The sequence below is a fragment of the Pelodiscus sinensis genome, chromosome 21 (genome assembly GCF_052426305.1).
Source record: "Pelodiscus sinensis isolate ZL-2025 chromosome 21, ASM5242630v1, whole genome shotgun sequence".
Classification (NCBI taxonomy): Eukaryota; Metazoa; Chordata; order Testudines; family Trionychidae; genus Pelodiscus; species Pelodiscus sinensis.
Genome location: NC_143072.1, coordinates 1,158,043 through 1,173,588, shown reverse-complemented (window position 1 = coordinate 1,173,588; position 15,546 = coordinate 1,158,043). Strand labels below are relative to the sequence as shown.

Here is a 15,546-nt window from a genome sequence, read left to right as displayed (position 1 = left end):
GCCCCAAAATAAAATGATCTGGTTAACTGCTAGCATTTCACCACTTCTCTGTTTTCATATCCCTAGTCAGTGCTTGTGGCTTCTTCTCCACACTGAAGGCAAACCAGTACAACTGCAGCAGCTTAGCTAGACCTGTGTAAAAGATCTGCTCAGCAAGTCTGTGGTGCAGTCTTATTGGATCCTCTTCCGTGTTTAATCATATTAGTTATTGCAATAAGTAATGCTTGTAACACACTTTCTACAGCTGTTCATTTGGACAGAAGGCATTGAACAAGTGTTGCAAGCCTAAAGCACTGTGGTCAATAACTTCTTGAACGTAGACAGAACTGTACAATAGTAGTGCAGCATGTGCCAAAATACTACTACTTTTTTTTACTCTTAATAGCTTTGTCAAAATTTTACCATTTGTCCCACAATCTGTTTGTAACTCTATTGCATTACATAAATTGTCACATTGTCAACTGTCCAATGAATGAATGCTTGGTGCTCTGTAAACAAGGAAAAGAGCATCAATGGCAATTTGGTTTAATTGGATTAGTTATTGTTTGTTTTCTGTTATATGTAAATTCGGTATCTGGTATGTCTAGACTCATGCACTCTGTTGTATCAAATAAATAATTTAAAGGGTATTTTGAAAGCTTACCCCTTTGCCCCACAAAAAAATCAAAATAATTACATTTTTCTCTCTTTTTAAGCAACTGGAAGAAAAACTGAAAGGACAGGCTGACTATGAAGAGGTTAAGAAAGAATTAAAGTAAGTGTTAAATGGTTAAATAATTTCTTTGCAAACTGTAGATTTATGGTGCTTGTTAAATAAAGCCACAATCTGTATTCTTGGAACAATAAAGAATAATTCAAAACCACAAAAAGCAAGGAAGTAGAGTTTTGGCTCAAATTGCATCCAGAGCCCAGTATAATTGTGATAAATCACAGTGGTTCTCAAACTATGCTCCTTAGTTGCTACTGGAATATTATGCAGTTGGAAATGATAGGGCAGGTGTTCATGAAACATTCTGTCTATTAAATTATTGCCCACTCTCTGGAAAAATGTTGAGAATCTTTGGGATATTGAAATACACAAACTGAAAGCATCAGTTAAATGTGAGTGCTCACTTAAAACTCTCTTTGCTTTTCAGTCCATGTCTGTTGCTTACCATTGTAATATGTTGTGTGTTTTACAGTAAGTTTTTAAATATACTATGGTTTTCATGTAAAACCACGAACAGCATCTCCATAAGTCAGAGCTTATTAAGAACATAAGAATGGCCATACTGTGTCAGACCAAAGGTCCAACTTGCCCAGTGTCCTGTCTTCCGACAGTGGCCAATGCTGGGTGCCCCAATGGGAATGAACAGAACAGGGAATCATCAAGTGATCCATCCCCTATTCCCATTCCCAGCTTCTGACAGAGGCTAGGGACACTATTCTTGCCCATCCTGGCTAATAGCTATTGATGGACCTATTCTCCATGAATTTATCTAGCTGTTTTTTGAACCCCGTGAAAGTCCTGATCCTCACAACATCCAGTGGCAAGGAATTCCACAGCTGACTGTGTGCTGTATGAAAAAATACTCCCTTTTGTTTGTTTTTAAACCTGTTACCTATTAATTTTATTTGGTAACCCCTTGTTCCTGTGTTATGGGAACAAATAAATAACTTTTGCTTGTTATTTTCTCCACACCAGCCATTATTTTATAGACCTCTATCATATTCCTCCCCACCTTTAGTGTCATCTTTTCTAAACTAAAAAGTCCCAGTCTTATTAATCTCTCCTCTTACGGCAGCCATTCCATACTCCTAAACATTTTTATTGCCCTTTTCTGAACTTTTTTGAGTGCCAAGGTATCTTTTTTTCAAGAGATGAGGTGACCACATCTGCATGTAGTAGTCAAGATGTGGGCATAGCATGGATTTATATAAAGGCAATAAGATATTCTCTGTCTTATTCTCTATCCCTTTTTAATTACTCCTAATATGTTCTTTGCTTTTTTGGCTGCTGTTTCAAACTGAGTGGATGTTTTCACAGACTTATCCACGATGACTTCAAGAGCTCTCTCTTGAGTGGTAACAGCTAAATTAGTCCCCATGATTTTATATGTATAGTTGGGTTTGTTTTCCAATATACATTAATTTGCATGCATCATCATTAAAATTATCTGCTGTTTTTTGTGAGATCCTTTTGAAGCTCCTCATAGTCTGCTTTGGACTTAACTGTCTTGAGCAGTTTGGTATCTGCAGATTTTGCCACCTCACTGTTTACCCCTCTCTCCCGATCATTTATGACTATGTTGCATAGAATTGGTCCCAGTACAGACTAAGGATTGTGGTTTGGCTCGAGATGGGACTTGAGCAGTCCTGGCTTGTGCCAGCTCTGAGTGCATTTTAAATGTCGTATAAGCAGCCAGAGCACGAACAGAGGTGCTGCCAGAGCAGCCTCCCCATCCTCCCTACTGCCTATGGAGATGGTGCTGAGGGACTTTGAAGCTGGCTCTCCTCAGAACTGGCTGCTGCCCCCCCGGGGCAGGGGAGAGTGAGTAGTCAACTACCCAATGAGCATAGGTGTAGCATCCCTATTACAGACCCTAGGGGACACCACTAGTTACCTCTCACTTGATTAGTACCTTACAAGTTCTTTTTGACTATCATTTTTAAGATACAGGCTCCCAAGCTAAGAGCAATTTTAATACAAAAATAGTTTCCTAGCTTGAGATCAATGCAAGATCTCCATCGCTCCTTTTATCAATTTGGGGTTTTGGTTTTTTGATTTTGCATTTTTTGTAGCTTAAAATCCAGTCTTTAACTGGTCATAGAAAACCTTCAGCTCCAGAGAGGAGAGTGTTGTGCCCATGCTTACAGGTCAATGGAGAATCTGGGGAGCAGGGTTTTTTTTGCAAAACAAAGCATTCTACTTCCAGCATGTTTACACCACCATAGTTATAGTTCTGGCTTCTTGCCAGACATACACATCAGCAGAGAGTTGGTCTTTTCAGAAACTCAGCACTTTCAAGCCTCCTGGGAAGGGGGAGATAAGAGGCTGACTGCATGGGGCAGGTGGGGTGGACGGAAGGGAAGGGGTGGATGGGTGCTAGCATTGGGATGAGGTGGAAGCAGGAGGGTAGTGAGTTTGTGCTGTGAATGAGGGAGGTGTGGATAATTTGTGCTTTAGCTGGAGTTAGGACAGGACAGATTGCTGTGCCTGCTAGTTTGAGAAGCAGGATTTTATCCCAGCCTCCACCTGGGCTGGGGGGAGCAGATAGCACAGGGGTAGGTGGGGAAAACGGGGTGGGTGGGTGCTGGCATCTGTGGAGTGAGGTGGAGGTGAAAGGGGGAGTTTGTTTGGAGTGTCCTGACTCACTGCAGTCCTTGCCTGACTGGGTTGGAAGGGCTGGGGGGAGAAGCAGACTGCATGGGGAGGTTACTAGAAGGACCTTTGCATGATTGCCTTTCAAACAAAGTTTACATAGGTGTTAATGGCTTAAAATAAGAAAGAAAAATTCTTTTAACAGATTTTTTTTTTGAGTGAGGCAGATATCTAAAACTCTTATCTTAATGATTTTTTTAAAAAACCCTGTGTTACTAATTAACACATGGTAAATTGTATTGCATTAAGGCCAGATCTTTTGCTATATGGTTGAGTTATGGTTCTTATGAGTCAGAAGTAGCAAGTACTTCAAAGTAGGAATAAGAGATCCTCCGGAATAGGGCTTTATTCCGGAGGATCGGGCCAGTCTAGACGCTTTTTTTTCCGGCTTTTCCCCAAGCCGGAAAAAAAGCGGCGGACATGTTTATTTAAATCCGCGGGGGATATTTAAATCCCCCGCGGATTTCCCTATTCCCACTTTCAAAATTAGCATGCCCCTTCCGAAAAAGGGGCCAGTGTAGACATAGCCTTTGAGTTTTTTGGGGGGGCTATTTTGTTTGTATCGGTGGTGCACATCCACCCACTACCTCAATATTGGTGTTGCACATAAGAAATTTCAACTTTCCCAAAAGAAAATTCAACCCACCCACGGATAAAAAATGTTAGAGGGAACACTGCTGGTGGCTGTGGTCTTTATAGGGGAAGTGACAACTTTTAAAGGGCCACCATCAAAAGAAATCAACTGCCCCCACTAGTACTACTGGAAAGATAGTCACAAGGCTGAGAGAAGCACAGAGGGGGATGAGGATGCCTGTAACAAGTGTCCCATGAAAAAGAAGTAAGGGGCTGCTGAGTTTTCTCAACTCCCTACTACCAGGAGACTGGTACTGAAGTTACATGGACCCTCCTGATCCTATATAACACAGTCACAGTGACTCAAAGATAAAGAATGGCTTTGATTGAGAATATAATTTTTTAAAATAGAATCAAAAAGGGAGAAATGCATGGCCACTTTAATGTATTGCCATGTGTGTGACCAAAACATAACAGTCAACAACAGCTAAATGCTTTTGTTTGCTTGTCTGTAAGGACATTTTGTGCATGCGAAAGGCAGTGGAGCTGGAAAATCTCCTGTTAGCCATAAAACAAGTTCAGCCTGAGAAGCAGTAGTACAAGCTTCCTAAAACCATAGAAAACAAACTGTTCATGTGTTGTGATGACTACAGCTGAGTTCTGAAAACCTGCACACATCGAAGTAGTAGTTTGAATGGAGTTAAACTCACATTTCTACATTGTCCTTCAAAATGCACTAGGAAGCTACCTCCTTTGGTTCTACCACTTCTGGAGTTCCACCTTCCAACGACTCCATTGCCTCAGAAAGTGAAACTTCAGCTATAATGGATCTTGTTGGCTTGTTTCTGGTACCAACTTGCTCCTAAGCCTCTTTTTTGCAGCTCTGGGACATGGTGGCAAGAAGAGATGTTTAAATAGTAGCAATAATAGAACTCACTTTCTCAAAGAAAAGAAAACGCAAAAATCACTGGATTTCAAGGGTAGAAAAAATACTGGGCTGTTAATATAAACTTCTCTGGTTCTGTTCAGACTGATTCCCGGAATAATTTGTTTTCCCAAAGGGCTTCAGATCTCCAGTTCTGCAGTCCCTTAGGCATAGGGTTAGTGTTTAGTGTTCTTTGGGCAGTTTTTTCTCCAGAAGGAACTAAATTGGCCCTACTCTGTGATCTGGAACAGGAAGACTTCCCAGCTTCTTTCCTCTACTCTCTAGGACCTGTAGGCTACTCACATGAGCCTCAGCACCAAAATGGCATCTCTCAGAGCTGAGACCCTACACATACTGAATCATCCATGTCTATATCCTTCCATATTTCCCACCTAGAGTAATGTTCTGCTCCTCTCAGGGCTTCAGAAGGAGGAGTTTTCCTCCTGCTGTATGTTGAGATTTGAGTTGCAGGATCCCAGGATCTTTTCCTCATCAAGACTCGTTACCAGTTTTTTGAGAGACTCAGGATGAGTTCACAGATCTGTGGACGGAGCTTCCCCATAGACCTGGAGAGATAATCATCCTTTACTTCTCCACAAAAGGTCCGTGTGTGTGTGTGTGTGTGTGTGTGTGTGTGTGTGTGTGTGTGCGCGCGCGCGCGCGCGCGTCCATCCTTCCTGCCTGAGCCAGAATTTCAAAGCGCTGTCTACACCGCTCTTCTTAGAACTGTAGCCTAAGTCCGTTGACCCACGCTGAGAGACTCATTTCCACTGACTGTATAGACTTAACCTTTGTGTGCAAAAAACTGTGTGAAAATGACCCCGATCTTCAAGAAAGATTTGAGTTTTCCCACACTCATCCTGCTCCATTCTCATTGGTTGTAGCTGCAGTTGCTGTGAGATCGAAGGGCTAAAGAGCTCATTCTGTCCTAGATGACAGCAGGGTCAAAAAACTAAACGCCACTAGCAGAAAATTGTATCACCCCATGTTAACAGTGTTGTATTTCTTGTTAAAGTAGGCCTCTTCGCTTGACTATCCCAGGAAGGAGTAGTACTTCTTGCTGTCCTCCAAGAGTCTCAGTTTGTGGAGGCAACCTGAGAGAAATGAAGGTTATTTATCAATAACTGGAGGTTTTCTGGTTACGTCTCTGCACAATGACACTCTTTGTCCACCTTCTCTTTCTGGGAGTCCAGGTGGAAGAAACTGAGACAGCAGAGACAGAGAAGAGGAAGCTGTGTATCACATTTGGTGGCCCTAGCTCTTACTGTTTAGGAGGAGACAACATGCCTGTGGCGAGCTGTGGGGAGAGAATACCGTCTTTTAGCGGATATACCTAATGGTTTTTGCCATTTGAGTTTAGAAACCCCTGTATACCCTGCTCACGAGAATAGCCAGCGGGGGCGGGGCTTATTCGGGTGCAGATATATTCCTGCCTGCCCCTGCTCCTGTGCACCATGGCCGCCTGCAGCCTCCCTCTGCTGCTGCTGGCCGCCGAGCCCCGCACCCACAGCTGCTCAAGGTGTGGCAAAGGGGCTATAAGGAGGATTTGCAAGGGGGCGCAGCGGAAATTGCAAGTGGGTTGCCAGGGGGCGCGGGCGATTTGCAGCTACCCGCCGCCCGGAACCGGGCTCTGGGCTCCTTTCCTTTATCAGCCCGGGCTGGGAGCCTCCCACCTTGTGCCTCTGCCCCGGCTCTGGAGCGTTCCCGGAGAGACTTTGCCCCCCACTTCTTCTTCTGGGAGAGCCATGCTGGGAAAAAGTTACGGGGATGCACTCCCCCCCCCCCCCCCCCCCCGGTAAGTTTCCCCACTGGCCCTGGCTCTTTGCAGGGGCAAAGGTGTTTGCAGCTCCCCACCCCAGCCTGGCAAAGGCTCAGCCAGGAGGGACTCTCAGAGCAGGGGGGGGCATTCTCCAAGGCATGTGCTGCATGGCCTGCCCAGCACTGTGCCCCATGACGCCTGCCTGGGAGCCTGATCCGGGCGGGGAAGTACTCACCCCCATGGTAGCTTTCGGAGGCCAAGCCTCCTGGCGGGGGAAACGCTCACCTCCCAGTTCCCGCACACCCGCACTCACCCCTAGGTGAGTAAAGAAAGTTTTGTATACCCCGCACCTGAGTATACCCCACAGGGAGGGTGCGGGGTTTGTAAAAATGAATATAACCCGCGGGTTATATTCGCTAAAATACGGTAGGCCCCAGCCCACCCCCTCACCTCCCCCCCACACATCCCCATGGCCATATACTGAAGGATCTTCAGATACGCTGGTGGCTAGAAAACAGCAGCTTTTGGCTGGGTGCCCAGCTCTGATGATGGTTCTCTCCCCCTCCCACAAGCAGCAGGGCAGAAGAGTGACAATACCATACTACACCATCCTTATTTCTACGCTGCTGCTGATGGCAGCTCTGCTTTCAAAGCTAGGCTTCTGGCCAGCAGCTGCCGCTCTTCGGCTGCTTGTCACCACTGCCAGCAGCAACAGTGCAAAAATAAGGGTAGTAGTACTTCCCAATAATCTGGCAACTCTCCGTCAGTTCCTTTTTGGGTCAGGACCCCTACAGTCATACCACCATGAAATTTCAGATTTAAATAGCTGAAATCATGAAACATTTTTTTTTAATTCTCTGCCTGTGAAATTGACCAATATGAGCCATGAATGTGGTAGGTCCCCAATCATTACTTTTGTGCTTGTATTTGTTATTGGCTTATTGTGTGTCCTTGTCGAAGTCACTAAAACCAACATTTTCACAAGTGTCCACAAATTTTGGTCACTTCTGATGCTGGGTCCCCAACATTAGACACCTACGGCCTGATTTTCAGAGGTGCTGAACATAGACAGCTCCATTGGAAGTAAATGAAAGTCAAATTCTACATTAAGGTGGTACCCAGAATTAATGTACACCTCTTAACATATTGACCTTAACCTCTGTGTGACGTAGATTCCCTTTCTGTGAAATGAAGAGCTTATTCTGTCCCACCTCACAGAGCTCTTCTGAAGATTAAATATTTGTAGCATGCTATGTAAACTGCTATGTAAGTTTTAAATGGGTGGGAGTTGTGTTTTGGTGAGGTGTGACTGGTTTTTGTTTTGGGGGAGAGAGGGGATTGTTGTTTTGCAGGGGGAGATGCAAAACAATCTTTAAAAAGCCAACACAGAGTGGTATGTTTTTATTCCTATGTAGTATTATTCTAACCAAAAGACTTTGGGTAGGTGGAGAAGAGATGCATAACTAAATGAAATTATCAAATTCTTCTCTGAATGTATTTATAAATGTTTGGTTCTTTCATGTATCTTAAGAAATATTGAACACTCAGTCTTCCCCATACTGTAGAATGGAAGGTTATTAAAATGAAGAACTGCCTTTTTAGCTGTAGTGCATTAGTTGGAAAAATAATTTGTGCTTTTTTATATGTAAGCTGTTGTGTTTTATATACAGTATTATAATAACTGTGATGGCGATATTCTGTTTCGTTGCTTTGTTATAACTTTTTCATTCCCTTCAAGCTTCACAGATAAATTTATATTGTTTCTGACAGCTTAAAATGTTATATCCTTATTAACCTTTAAATTTATGCTCTAAACTGGCCTGGTGGGATTGTATATAGAATGATTTAGAGGACGCTTGAGAAAATTTTCTTATCCAATAACTGGTTGGAATAGTTATTCTGTATTCATTATCAGATTATATTACTGCAAGGAAAGTTGTCAAAGTTATCACTTACGGTGTTCCTGGAGAGTAGGAAATTATTATGTTAATGCTCATTAGTGGAATTCTTATGAAAGGAAGAACTAGAAAATAACTCATTTTTGTACCCTTTACAGTATTCTGAAGTCAATGGAATTTGCACCGTCTGAGGGATCTGGTGCACAGGTACTGAATCTATTTTTGTTTTCTTAATTCTTTCTCTCATTCAGCTAGCGAATATTGTTTTTGTGTTACCTGGGATAAGCATGAACAATTTCCTGTGGATCTGTAAACTTGATGCTTTTCAGTGTCCTTAAAATGTGGTGGTACACAAGGTCATCATTGGCTTCTCAAGCCCCATTTATAAAAGCTGAATTGATCATTTTTGCTTATTAATTAAATTTCTTTCAAGAGGTCAAGGGCAAGGAAAGACATTTCAGGTGGAATGTAAGTGAACAACCTGAATATTTTAAAGATGCTAGCTCTGGAACACAACTAAACCGAAACGTGGATAATTATTGGACTAATATTAGGCTGAAAACCTTGTTCAGCAATTTTTTCTTATTGAATAGCCTTGAATATTCGATTCACAAAAGAAAACAAGGAAACCTTTAAACATGAGAGAGGAGTAGAATCGTCTAATAAACTTTAGTATGCTAATCTCACTTAAGATCAAAGGTTATGTATTGGATTCCTGCTTCTGAAATCCAAACTGAATATCAATATACCGGGGTAAAGAGGATTATTTTTTAATATGCTTTTTGATGATACAGGGTTAGATATTTAGTGGAAGGTAAATGGCTAATTTCTGTGGCTGATTTAATTTATGATCATGTGGCCCATTTGCACTGAAACACATAGCTTTTGAAGGAAGTATAAAATACCAATGTAGTGGATTCTTCTACGAAGCAGAAATACTAATACTTACTCAAATTAGAACAGCTTTTAGTTATTCATTGGAAACTATACTAGCACAATTTTTTTAAAAAGTACATAAGATTAACAGAACTTAACGAGATTGGTGAGTGATTTACATAGAAAGTTCAGTAGCCTCTGAACATTCACATAAATATATGCATGATGAATTGTACAGCCTCAGTCATGGAAAAATCAAGTGCTTTCTTCTGAGGTCTTTTACAATAGCTGAGTGACCCACTTAAATTGTTTAATACCTTCATGGCTAACCTGAAAACAAACCTCACATTTTGACTGTATTTAGGATGCATCCAAACCACTGGAGGTGTTGCTGCTGGAGAAAAATCGCTCATTGCAGTCTGAGAATGCCACACTGCGTATCACTAATAGTGACCTGAGCGGTAGGTAGATGTGATTTTTCTGCTGTGATACTTCGTTTACTGTCTGGGGGGGAAAGGAGAGTGAATGTGAGATGAGAGCCCAAGCTAGTGTGTGACAGAAAGATTAATGGATAAGAAGGATCTTGAATAATGTTTGATTTTTGCCATTTTATAGGCTGGATAATAGAATAAGACTTGGAGACCTGAGAGATGCTCTGAAGTTTAGAAAAGAGAGGCATTGTAGAATGTGCCAAATGGTAGCATTCAGGTTGTTTGTGGTTTAGGTAATAAATTCAGCAGTAGTGTGCAAAGCTCTGACCCCACCCCACTGGCCCCCCAACACACACAAACGTGAAGCAAAGGGTTTGCATATAGAACACAATCATCTTCCTGTCTTATATTCTTAGATATTTTCATTAGCTGATAGTTAAAAAAACAAATACTGAGAAAGGTGTGTCTTTATTAGCTTTCATATTGTAGGCATATTACACGTTCTGTCCAATTTTTTAAATGGTGGAGTTGTGGCATTTCCAGATGCTTCTGTTTTTAGCTGCTGGTAAAGGGTTAAAAAGTTGCCACTGGCACTGGGGTTTTCTACATTCTGAAATGTATATGACTTTAACTGAGTAATCTTGTTGCATCCACTTACATGTGATGTCTTTAATTAAATGGATTTGTTCCAAAATGTAAATGTTTGCTGCATGAGGTTCAGCCAAATCTATTGAGTAATGTCTTGAATAAGAGATGCTGAAGAAACTTGCTGTTTGTAACTGACTTTATTTTAATTGTATAACTGCACTTCATGTAATTGTTTTAGATTTAGAGTTTGTAAGGGGGATTCTCCAGGCTGCAACATACAAGAAAGGTGCAAACATGAAATGCATGTTGTTTGTTTGGGGGCCTTGTTTGGCATATTATAAATTTAAATTAATTAAAAAAAAAAAAACCAACCAACCACCACCTCATTGGCCCTTGTAAAAACTGCACTTTTTCCCTTCTGTGGGGCAAACTTTGCATTTTATCTTGGTTTTTCCCTTTTTAATCCCCCATAATGCATTGTTTGACCTTCCTTGTAGGGTCAGCCAGGAGAAAAGGGAAAGACCAGCCTGAGAGTCAGCGTCCTGCAACCTTGCCGGCCTCCCCTTCTTCTCAGTTGCTCCGCAACACAGGGGAGCAGGCTTCCAATACTAATGGTACACACCAGTTCTCACCAACGGGTTTAAGTCAAGACTTTTTCAGCTCATCCCTGGCAAGCCCCAGCTTACCCCTGGCCTCCACAGGAAAATTTGCACTAAACTCTCTCCTCCAGCGACAGCTAATGCAGTCCTTCTACTCCAAGGCAATGCAGGAAGCAGGAAGCACAAGCATGATTTTTTCAACAGGTCCTTACAGCACAAATTCCATATCTTCCCAAAGTCCATTACAACAAAGTCCAGATGTTAATGGCATGGCCCCATCTCCCAGCCAGTCAGAAAGCGCTGGGAGCATCTCTGAAGGCGAGGAGATAGACACAGCAGAAATTGCACGTCAGGTGAAAGAGCAATTGATCAAGCACAATATTGGACAGCGGATATTTGGACATTATGTCTTGGGACTGTCACAAGGGTCTGTGAGTGAGATTCTAGCACGGCCAAAGCCATGGAATAAACTGACTGTAAGAGGCAAGGAGCCATTTCACAAGATGAAGCAATTCCTCTCAGATGAGCAGAATATCCTGGCGCTACGCAGCATCCAGGGTAGACAAAGAGGTAAGTTCTGTTTACTGATTTAAACTTTGGTCTTGTAAGCTAGAGAGATGCAAATCATAAAAGGTTTTCTCCTCCTAGGTCATTTACGCAACAGAATTGTTTTTCGCCTTACGCCTTTACAGAGCTACACTGCAGGAACGTATTCTTTACAAAACATAACTTTTCTAAATTTAATTATCTGACTACATTGTTTTCCAGCAGTTATACAATATAGTAATATTTGACACTGAGAAGCAGCGATTTTCCTTATACACTGGCCTGGGTTATTGTTGGTTTTTGTTTTATTTTTGGTGGGAAAGAATGAAGAGCTCGTATATTAAAGCTTGTCGTAATTGAGAGTAAGTCCTATATCAGAATGAAACATTGAGTGAAAAGTAGCTCTCAAGAACGTCCGCCCACTACATGTACAGGCAAAATTATAGTGGGGATTGTTTGCTGAGAATGTGTGTTTATTGTGCCCTTAACACTTCTGGTGGCAATTTTTCCTAGGTGTATTAAAATAGTTATATGGGTGATGAATAAGATTAGTATAACAAACATATTAAAAGCAGCTTTACTTATTTATATAGATGATTTTAATAAGTACCATTCACTTTCACGTCAGTGTGATTTAGTTTTAAACAAACACTAAAGCTTGCATTTAAGAAAAATGGAGAGAGCTGTTAAAACCCTAGAAATAGTTGAAAGAATAGGCAGCATTTTCATAGCAGTTTAAATGAAAATGAACATCTTTACATTTATAACTTGTTCTTCCTTTTGATAATTACAATTGGGAGGTATATCTATCCATCTTTATATCTATCTAACCCCTCTTTTCTGTATATAGATGTAATATTAATTAACAAATCTGTCAGCCTCACATCTTCCAAAGTATTCTGCTCCTCTAATGCTCAAAGATTCAAAGGGTTTAAGAGAAGCCTTGAACCCCTTGTATTTAGTGACAGGCAGCTGTCTTTTCATGTCACACAGCCCATGATGTGAACACAACCATCCCCTGATTGTTTTGTTCTTACCAAACTTGTTTTTCAACAGAGAATCCAGGCCAGAACCTGAACAGACTATTTCAGGAAGTACCGAAACGAAGAAATGGGTCTGAAGGTACGTCACAGGCAGGTGTTTTTCTTTGCAGTTAACATCTAGAAATGGAGTGTGCTTTAGATGTGTGTTTCCTTAAAACTGTGCAGTTTGATTCTGGCCTGGAATCTGATGGAAAAACAGACAGTAAGTATAAAACAAACCATGGGTTAGAAGAACACTTTACTTTTTCTAATTCCACCACTACCATACTAACTTGGCCTGTTCTAGACGGCTCCTCCATACCCCAACAAATATGTCTATATATAAAAAGAGATAAGTGTTAGAAGTGGCACTTCAAATAATGAAAACTTATTTAGTTTGTCTTGATTGTGGCTTCCAAGCAAGAAAGTTACCATCCATGAAGCAATTCCTTCACAAATAGGTAAAAAGTATACCGTCTCTACTAGGGGTACTATCCTAAGTAAGTACATGTTGACAAATTCAATATAAGATGCTGTTAAAATAACGTGGAACTTATCTTACCATAATATATGAAAAAGCTTGGATAAAAGTTGTAATTGAAAATCAGAGCACTTAACTACTCATTTGAAAAAGTAGAAGTTGCTGTTTAAGTATAATCTTGTTTGTCTTGTAACAGACCAATGGTAGAATTTTACATTTAGCAAGAGGGCAAAACAAAAAAATGAAAACGGGAAAAAGAAAAAAAAAACATGACCCTAAAACAATTGTTTTGTTTCTGGTGAAAAATTATATCGCCCATATTAGTGATTATTCATAGAACACTTCTAGAGCATTACTATGTGATGAAAAATGCTTTAAACTGAAGTAATCTTCAAGACCATTAGGAGTTTTCTATCTTTCTTTCCTTGTTTTAAAAATGAGAATTAAGTCTCATATTGTTGCAACACTTAAAAATTTATTTCTCCTATTGTTTTGACATCCTGGAGAGGTAAAATAAACTGGAATATTGCTGTCTTGTACCTAATGTTCTTCATTTTAGATTACAAATAGAAATAAAATGTACAGTGTATTCAGATATCATATAGAGTCAAAACAGCTAATGTGATCTTTTTATAAATTGTTCATGCCATCACATTTTTAGCCCCCCGAAAGAAGAATAGTCAAAAGATTTATTTTATTTTTTATTTTTTTGTAATTCCTGCTGGATGGTACTATTTGTGTTGCAGTTGATACTGAGTACATGGCCTGCTGATTCTCCTGCAGTTTATATTTTAAAGTTATCCTGTAGCTGCTGCTGCTGAATGGTATATTTTCAAGCAGGGAAGATCTGGAAAAGAAAGCATTTCCAGTACTAGTAAAGGTCAATAAATCTTAAAATCCTCCCAGTGAATGCTTACAAGCACTTCTGCAAACTGTTGTCGGGTTGAATTACACGTGTTACAGTCATGATTGCTTAATAGTATTAGTTTCCTTTTTCTCTTCAGGTAACATCACCACAAGAATCCGAACCACAGAGACTGGCTCTGATGAAGCCATCAAATCCATTCTAGAACAAGCCAAAAGGGAGCTGCAAGTACAGAAAACAGGTACAGACTCACTTTGTCTCTTGTTCCTTTTCCTTCAGAATTTAATTAAAACAATTATCATGAGCTTACTGGTTGGTTAATTATGTTCTTAAAATTTGAACAAGTTTTTGCAGAGCTGATTCTTTGGAGTGAGGAGTGGTTTATGTATTTAAAATATATTGATTTTCACTGTTTATACTTAGTTCTAGGCAGAACCTTTTTAGAAAAAGTCACAGTTCCTCTCCTGTTCCTGCATTGATGCTGGGGGAAACTAAATTGTGACACTCTTTACTGTTGCACCCTGTACTTTCTCCCTTGCACTGACCCACATCTTCTGGCATGCTGGGAGAACCATTTCTACCTGCTTGCTCATTGGAGGGGGAATACTGGCCTCGCTATCCTACTCTCTCTTCCCCACATCTGCCCAGACATAAGACAACCTACTACAGTTGGTGATTTGCTCCATCCTGCTCCCCTGCATGCCTATTCATGAGCTAGTCCTTAACTAAAATGTTCTTACTGTATTGTTTTTTTCATGAATTGGGATTATAACAATCATTACCTGGATCTGACTTTTACTGCACTTTATATGGGGCTGTAAATTGTTAATTGGAGCATATTTGCTTTCCATTTTCAAATGCACCTGTTAGGTTCTCTTTCCACTGTGCGATTTTCCATGTGTTTAACAGCTGTCAGAACTGCTGAACTAATCCTCCAATCCTGTGTATCCACTTTTGGGACTGGCACTGCCCTAGAAAGTGCTTTGCATTAAAGTTTGTTTTTAGAAATAAATGTTAGTTTATTACTTTGGATTCAGCTTCCTAGTTAAAATGAATCACACGGCAAAAAGTGTCCACAGGATTAATTAAAGATGTTTTTAATAAATAGAAAAAGATATTCGATGTCTAAATGAGTAATAGCTACAATTATTTAAAGTGTTAATTACTAATTTTCTGCTACAGCACACTTCATATGAGGATCTCAAAGCTCTTTGCAGACATTAATTAATTAAGATTATAACTTTCAATGAGAGAAATAGTTAGATAAAGCAGAAAAGGCATCCTAGTTATTTTTTTCCCTGTATCTTTATTTCTGATTTATTTTGTGGGGTAAGAATCAGAAGGGAAAGATGGTGGCAGAATGAAAACCTACATAGATGACACACAATATTATTATAGGATAAGGTACATAATTATATTAATTTTATTTATTTTAATTTGTGGCCACTTCTTGAAGCACATAGCTCTCTTGTCACATCATGTGCTTCACATTGTCCCACTTCCATAATGGGATTTTTAGGCCTTGAAATTGATCTTCAGTTGAGGCCTCAGTAGAGATGGCTATAAATCTGAATGCAGGCCACTCGCCAAATCTCCTGGCCAAGGGAAAGAGAAGATTTGGA

General features: G+C 40.4%; 1 protein-coding gene across 6 annotated transcripts in view; it reads left to right on the top strand.

Moving 5' to 3' along the window:
- The window catches only part of CUX1 (cut like homeobox 1), a 398,058-nt gene that overhangs the window by 271,864 nt on the left and 110,648 nt on the right, over positions 1 to 15,546 (top strand). For 3 of the 6 annotated variants that reach the window (XM_075904407.2, XM_075904405.2, XM_075904406.2), the window contains exons 12-17: positions 696 to 754; positions 8,675 to 8,723; positions 9,757 to 9,853; positions 10,909 to 11,580; positions 12,613 to 12,678; positions 14,064 to 14,165. In XM_075904407.2, the coding sequence (XP_075760522.1) occupies positions 696 to 754; positions 8,675 to 8,723; positions 9,757 to 9,853; positions 10,909 to 11,580; positions 12,613 to 12,678; positions 14,064 to 14,165 (1,045 nt within the window). The remainder of the gene's footprint in view (positions 1 to 695; positions 755 to 8,674; positions 8,724 to 9,756; positions 9,854 to 10,908; positions 11,581 to 12,612; positions 12,679 to 14,063; positions 14,166 to 15,546) is intronic. The other 3 variants (XM_075904408.2, XM_089772231.1, XM_075904409.2) reach the window with 2 other exon arrangements.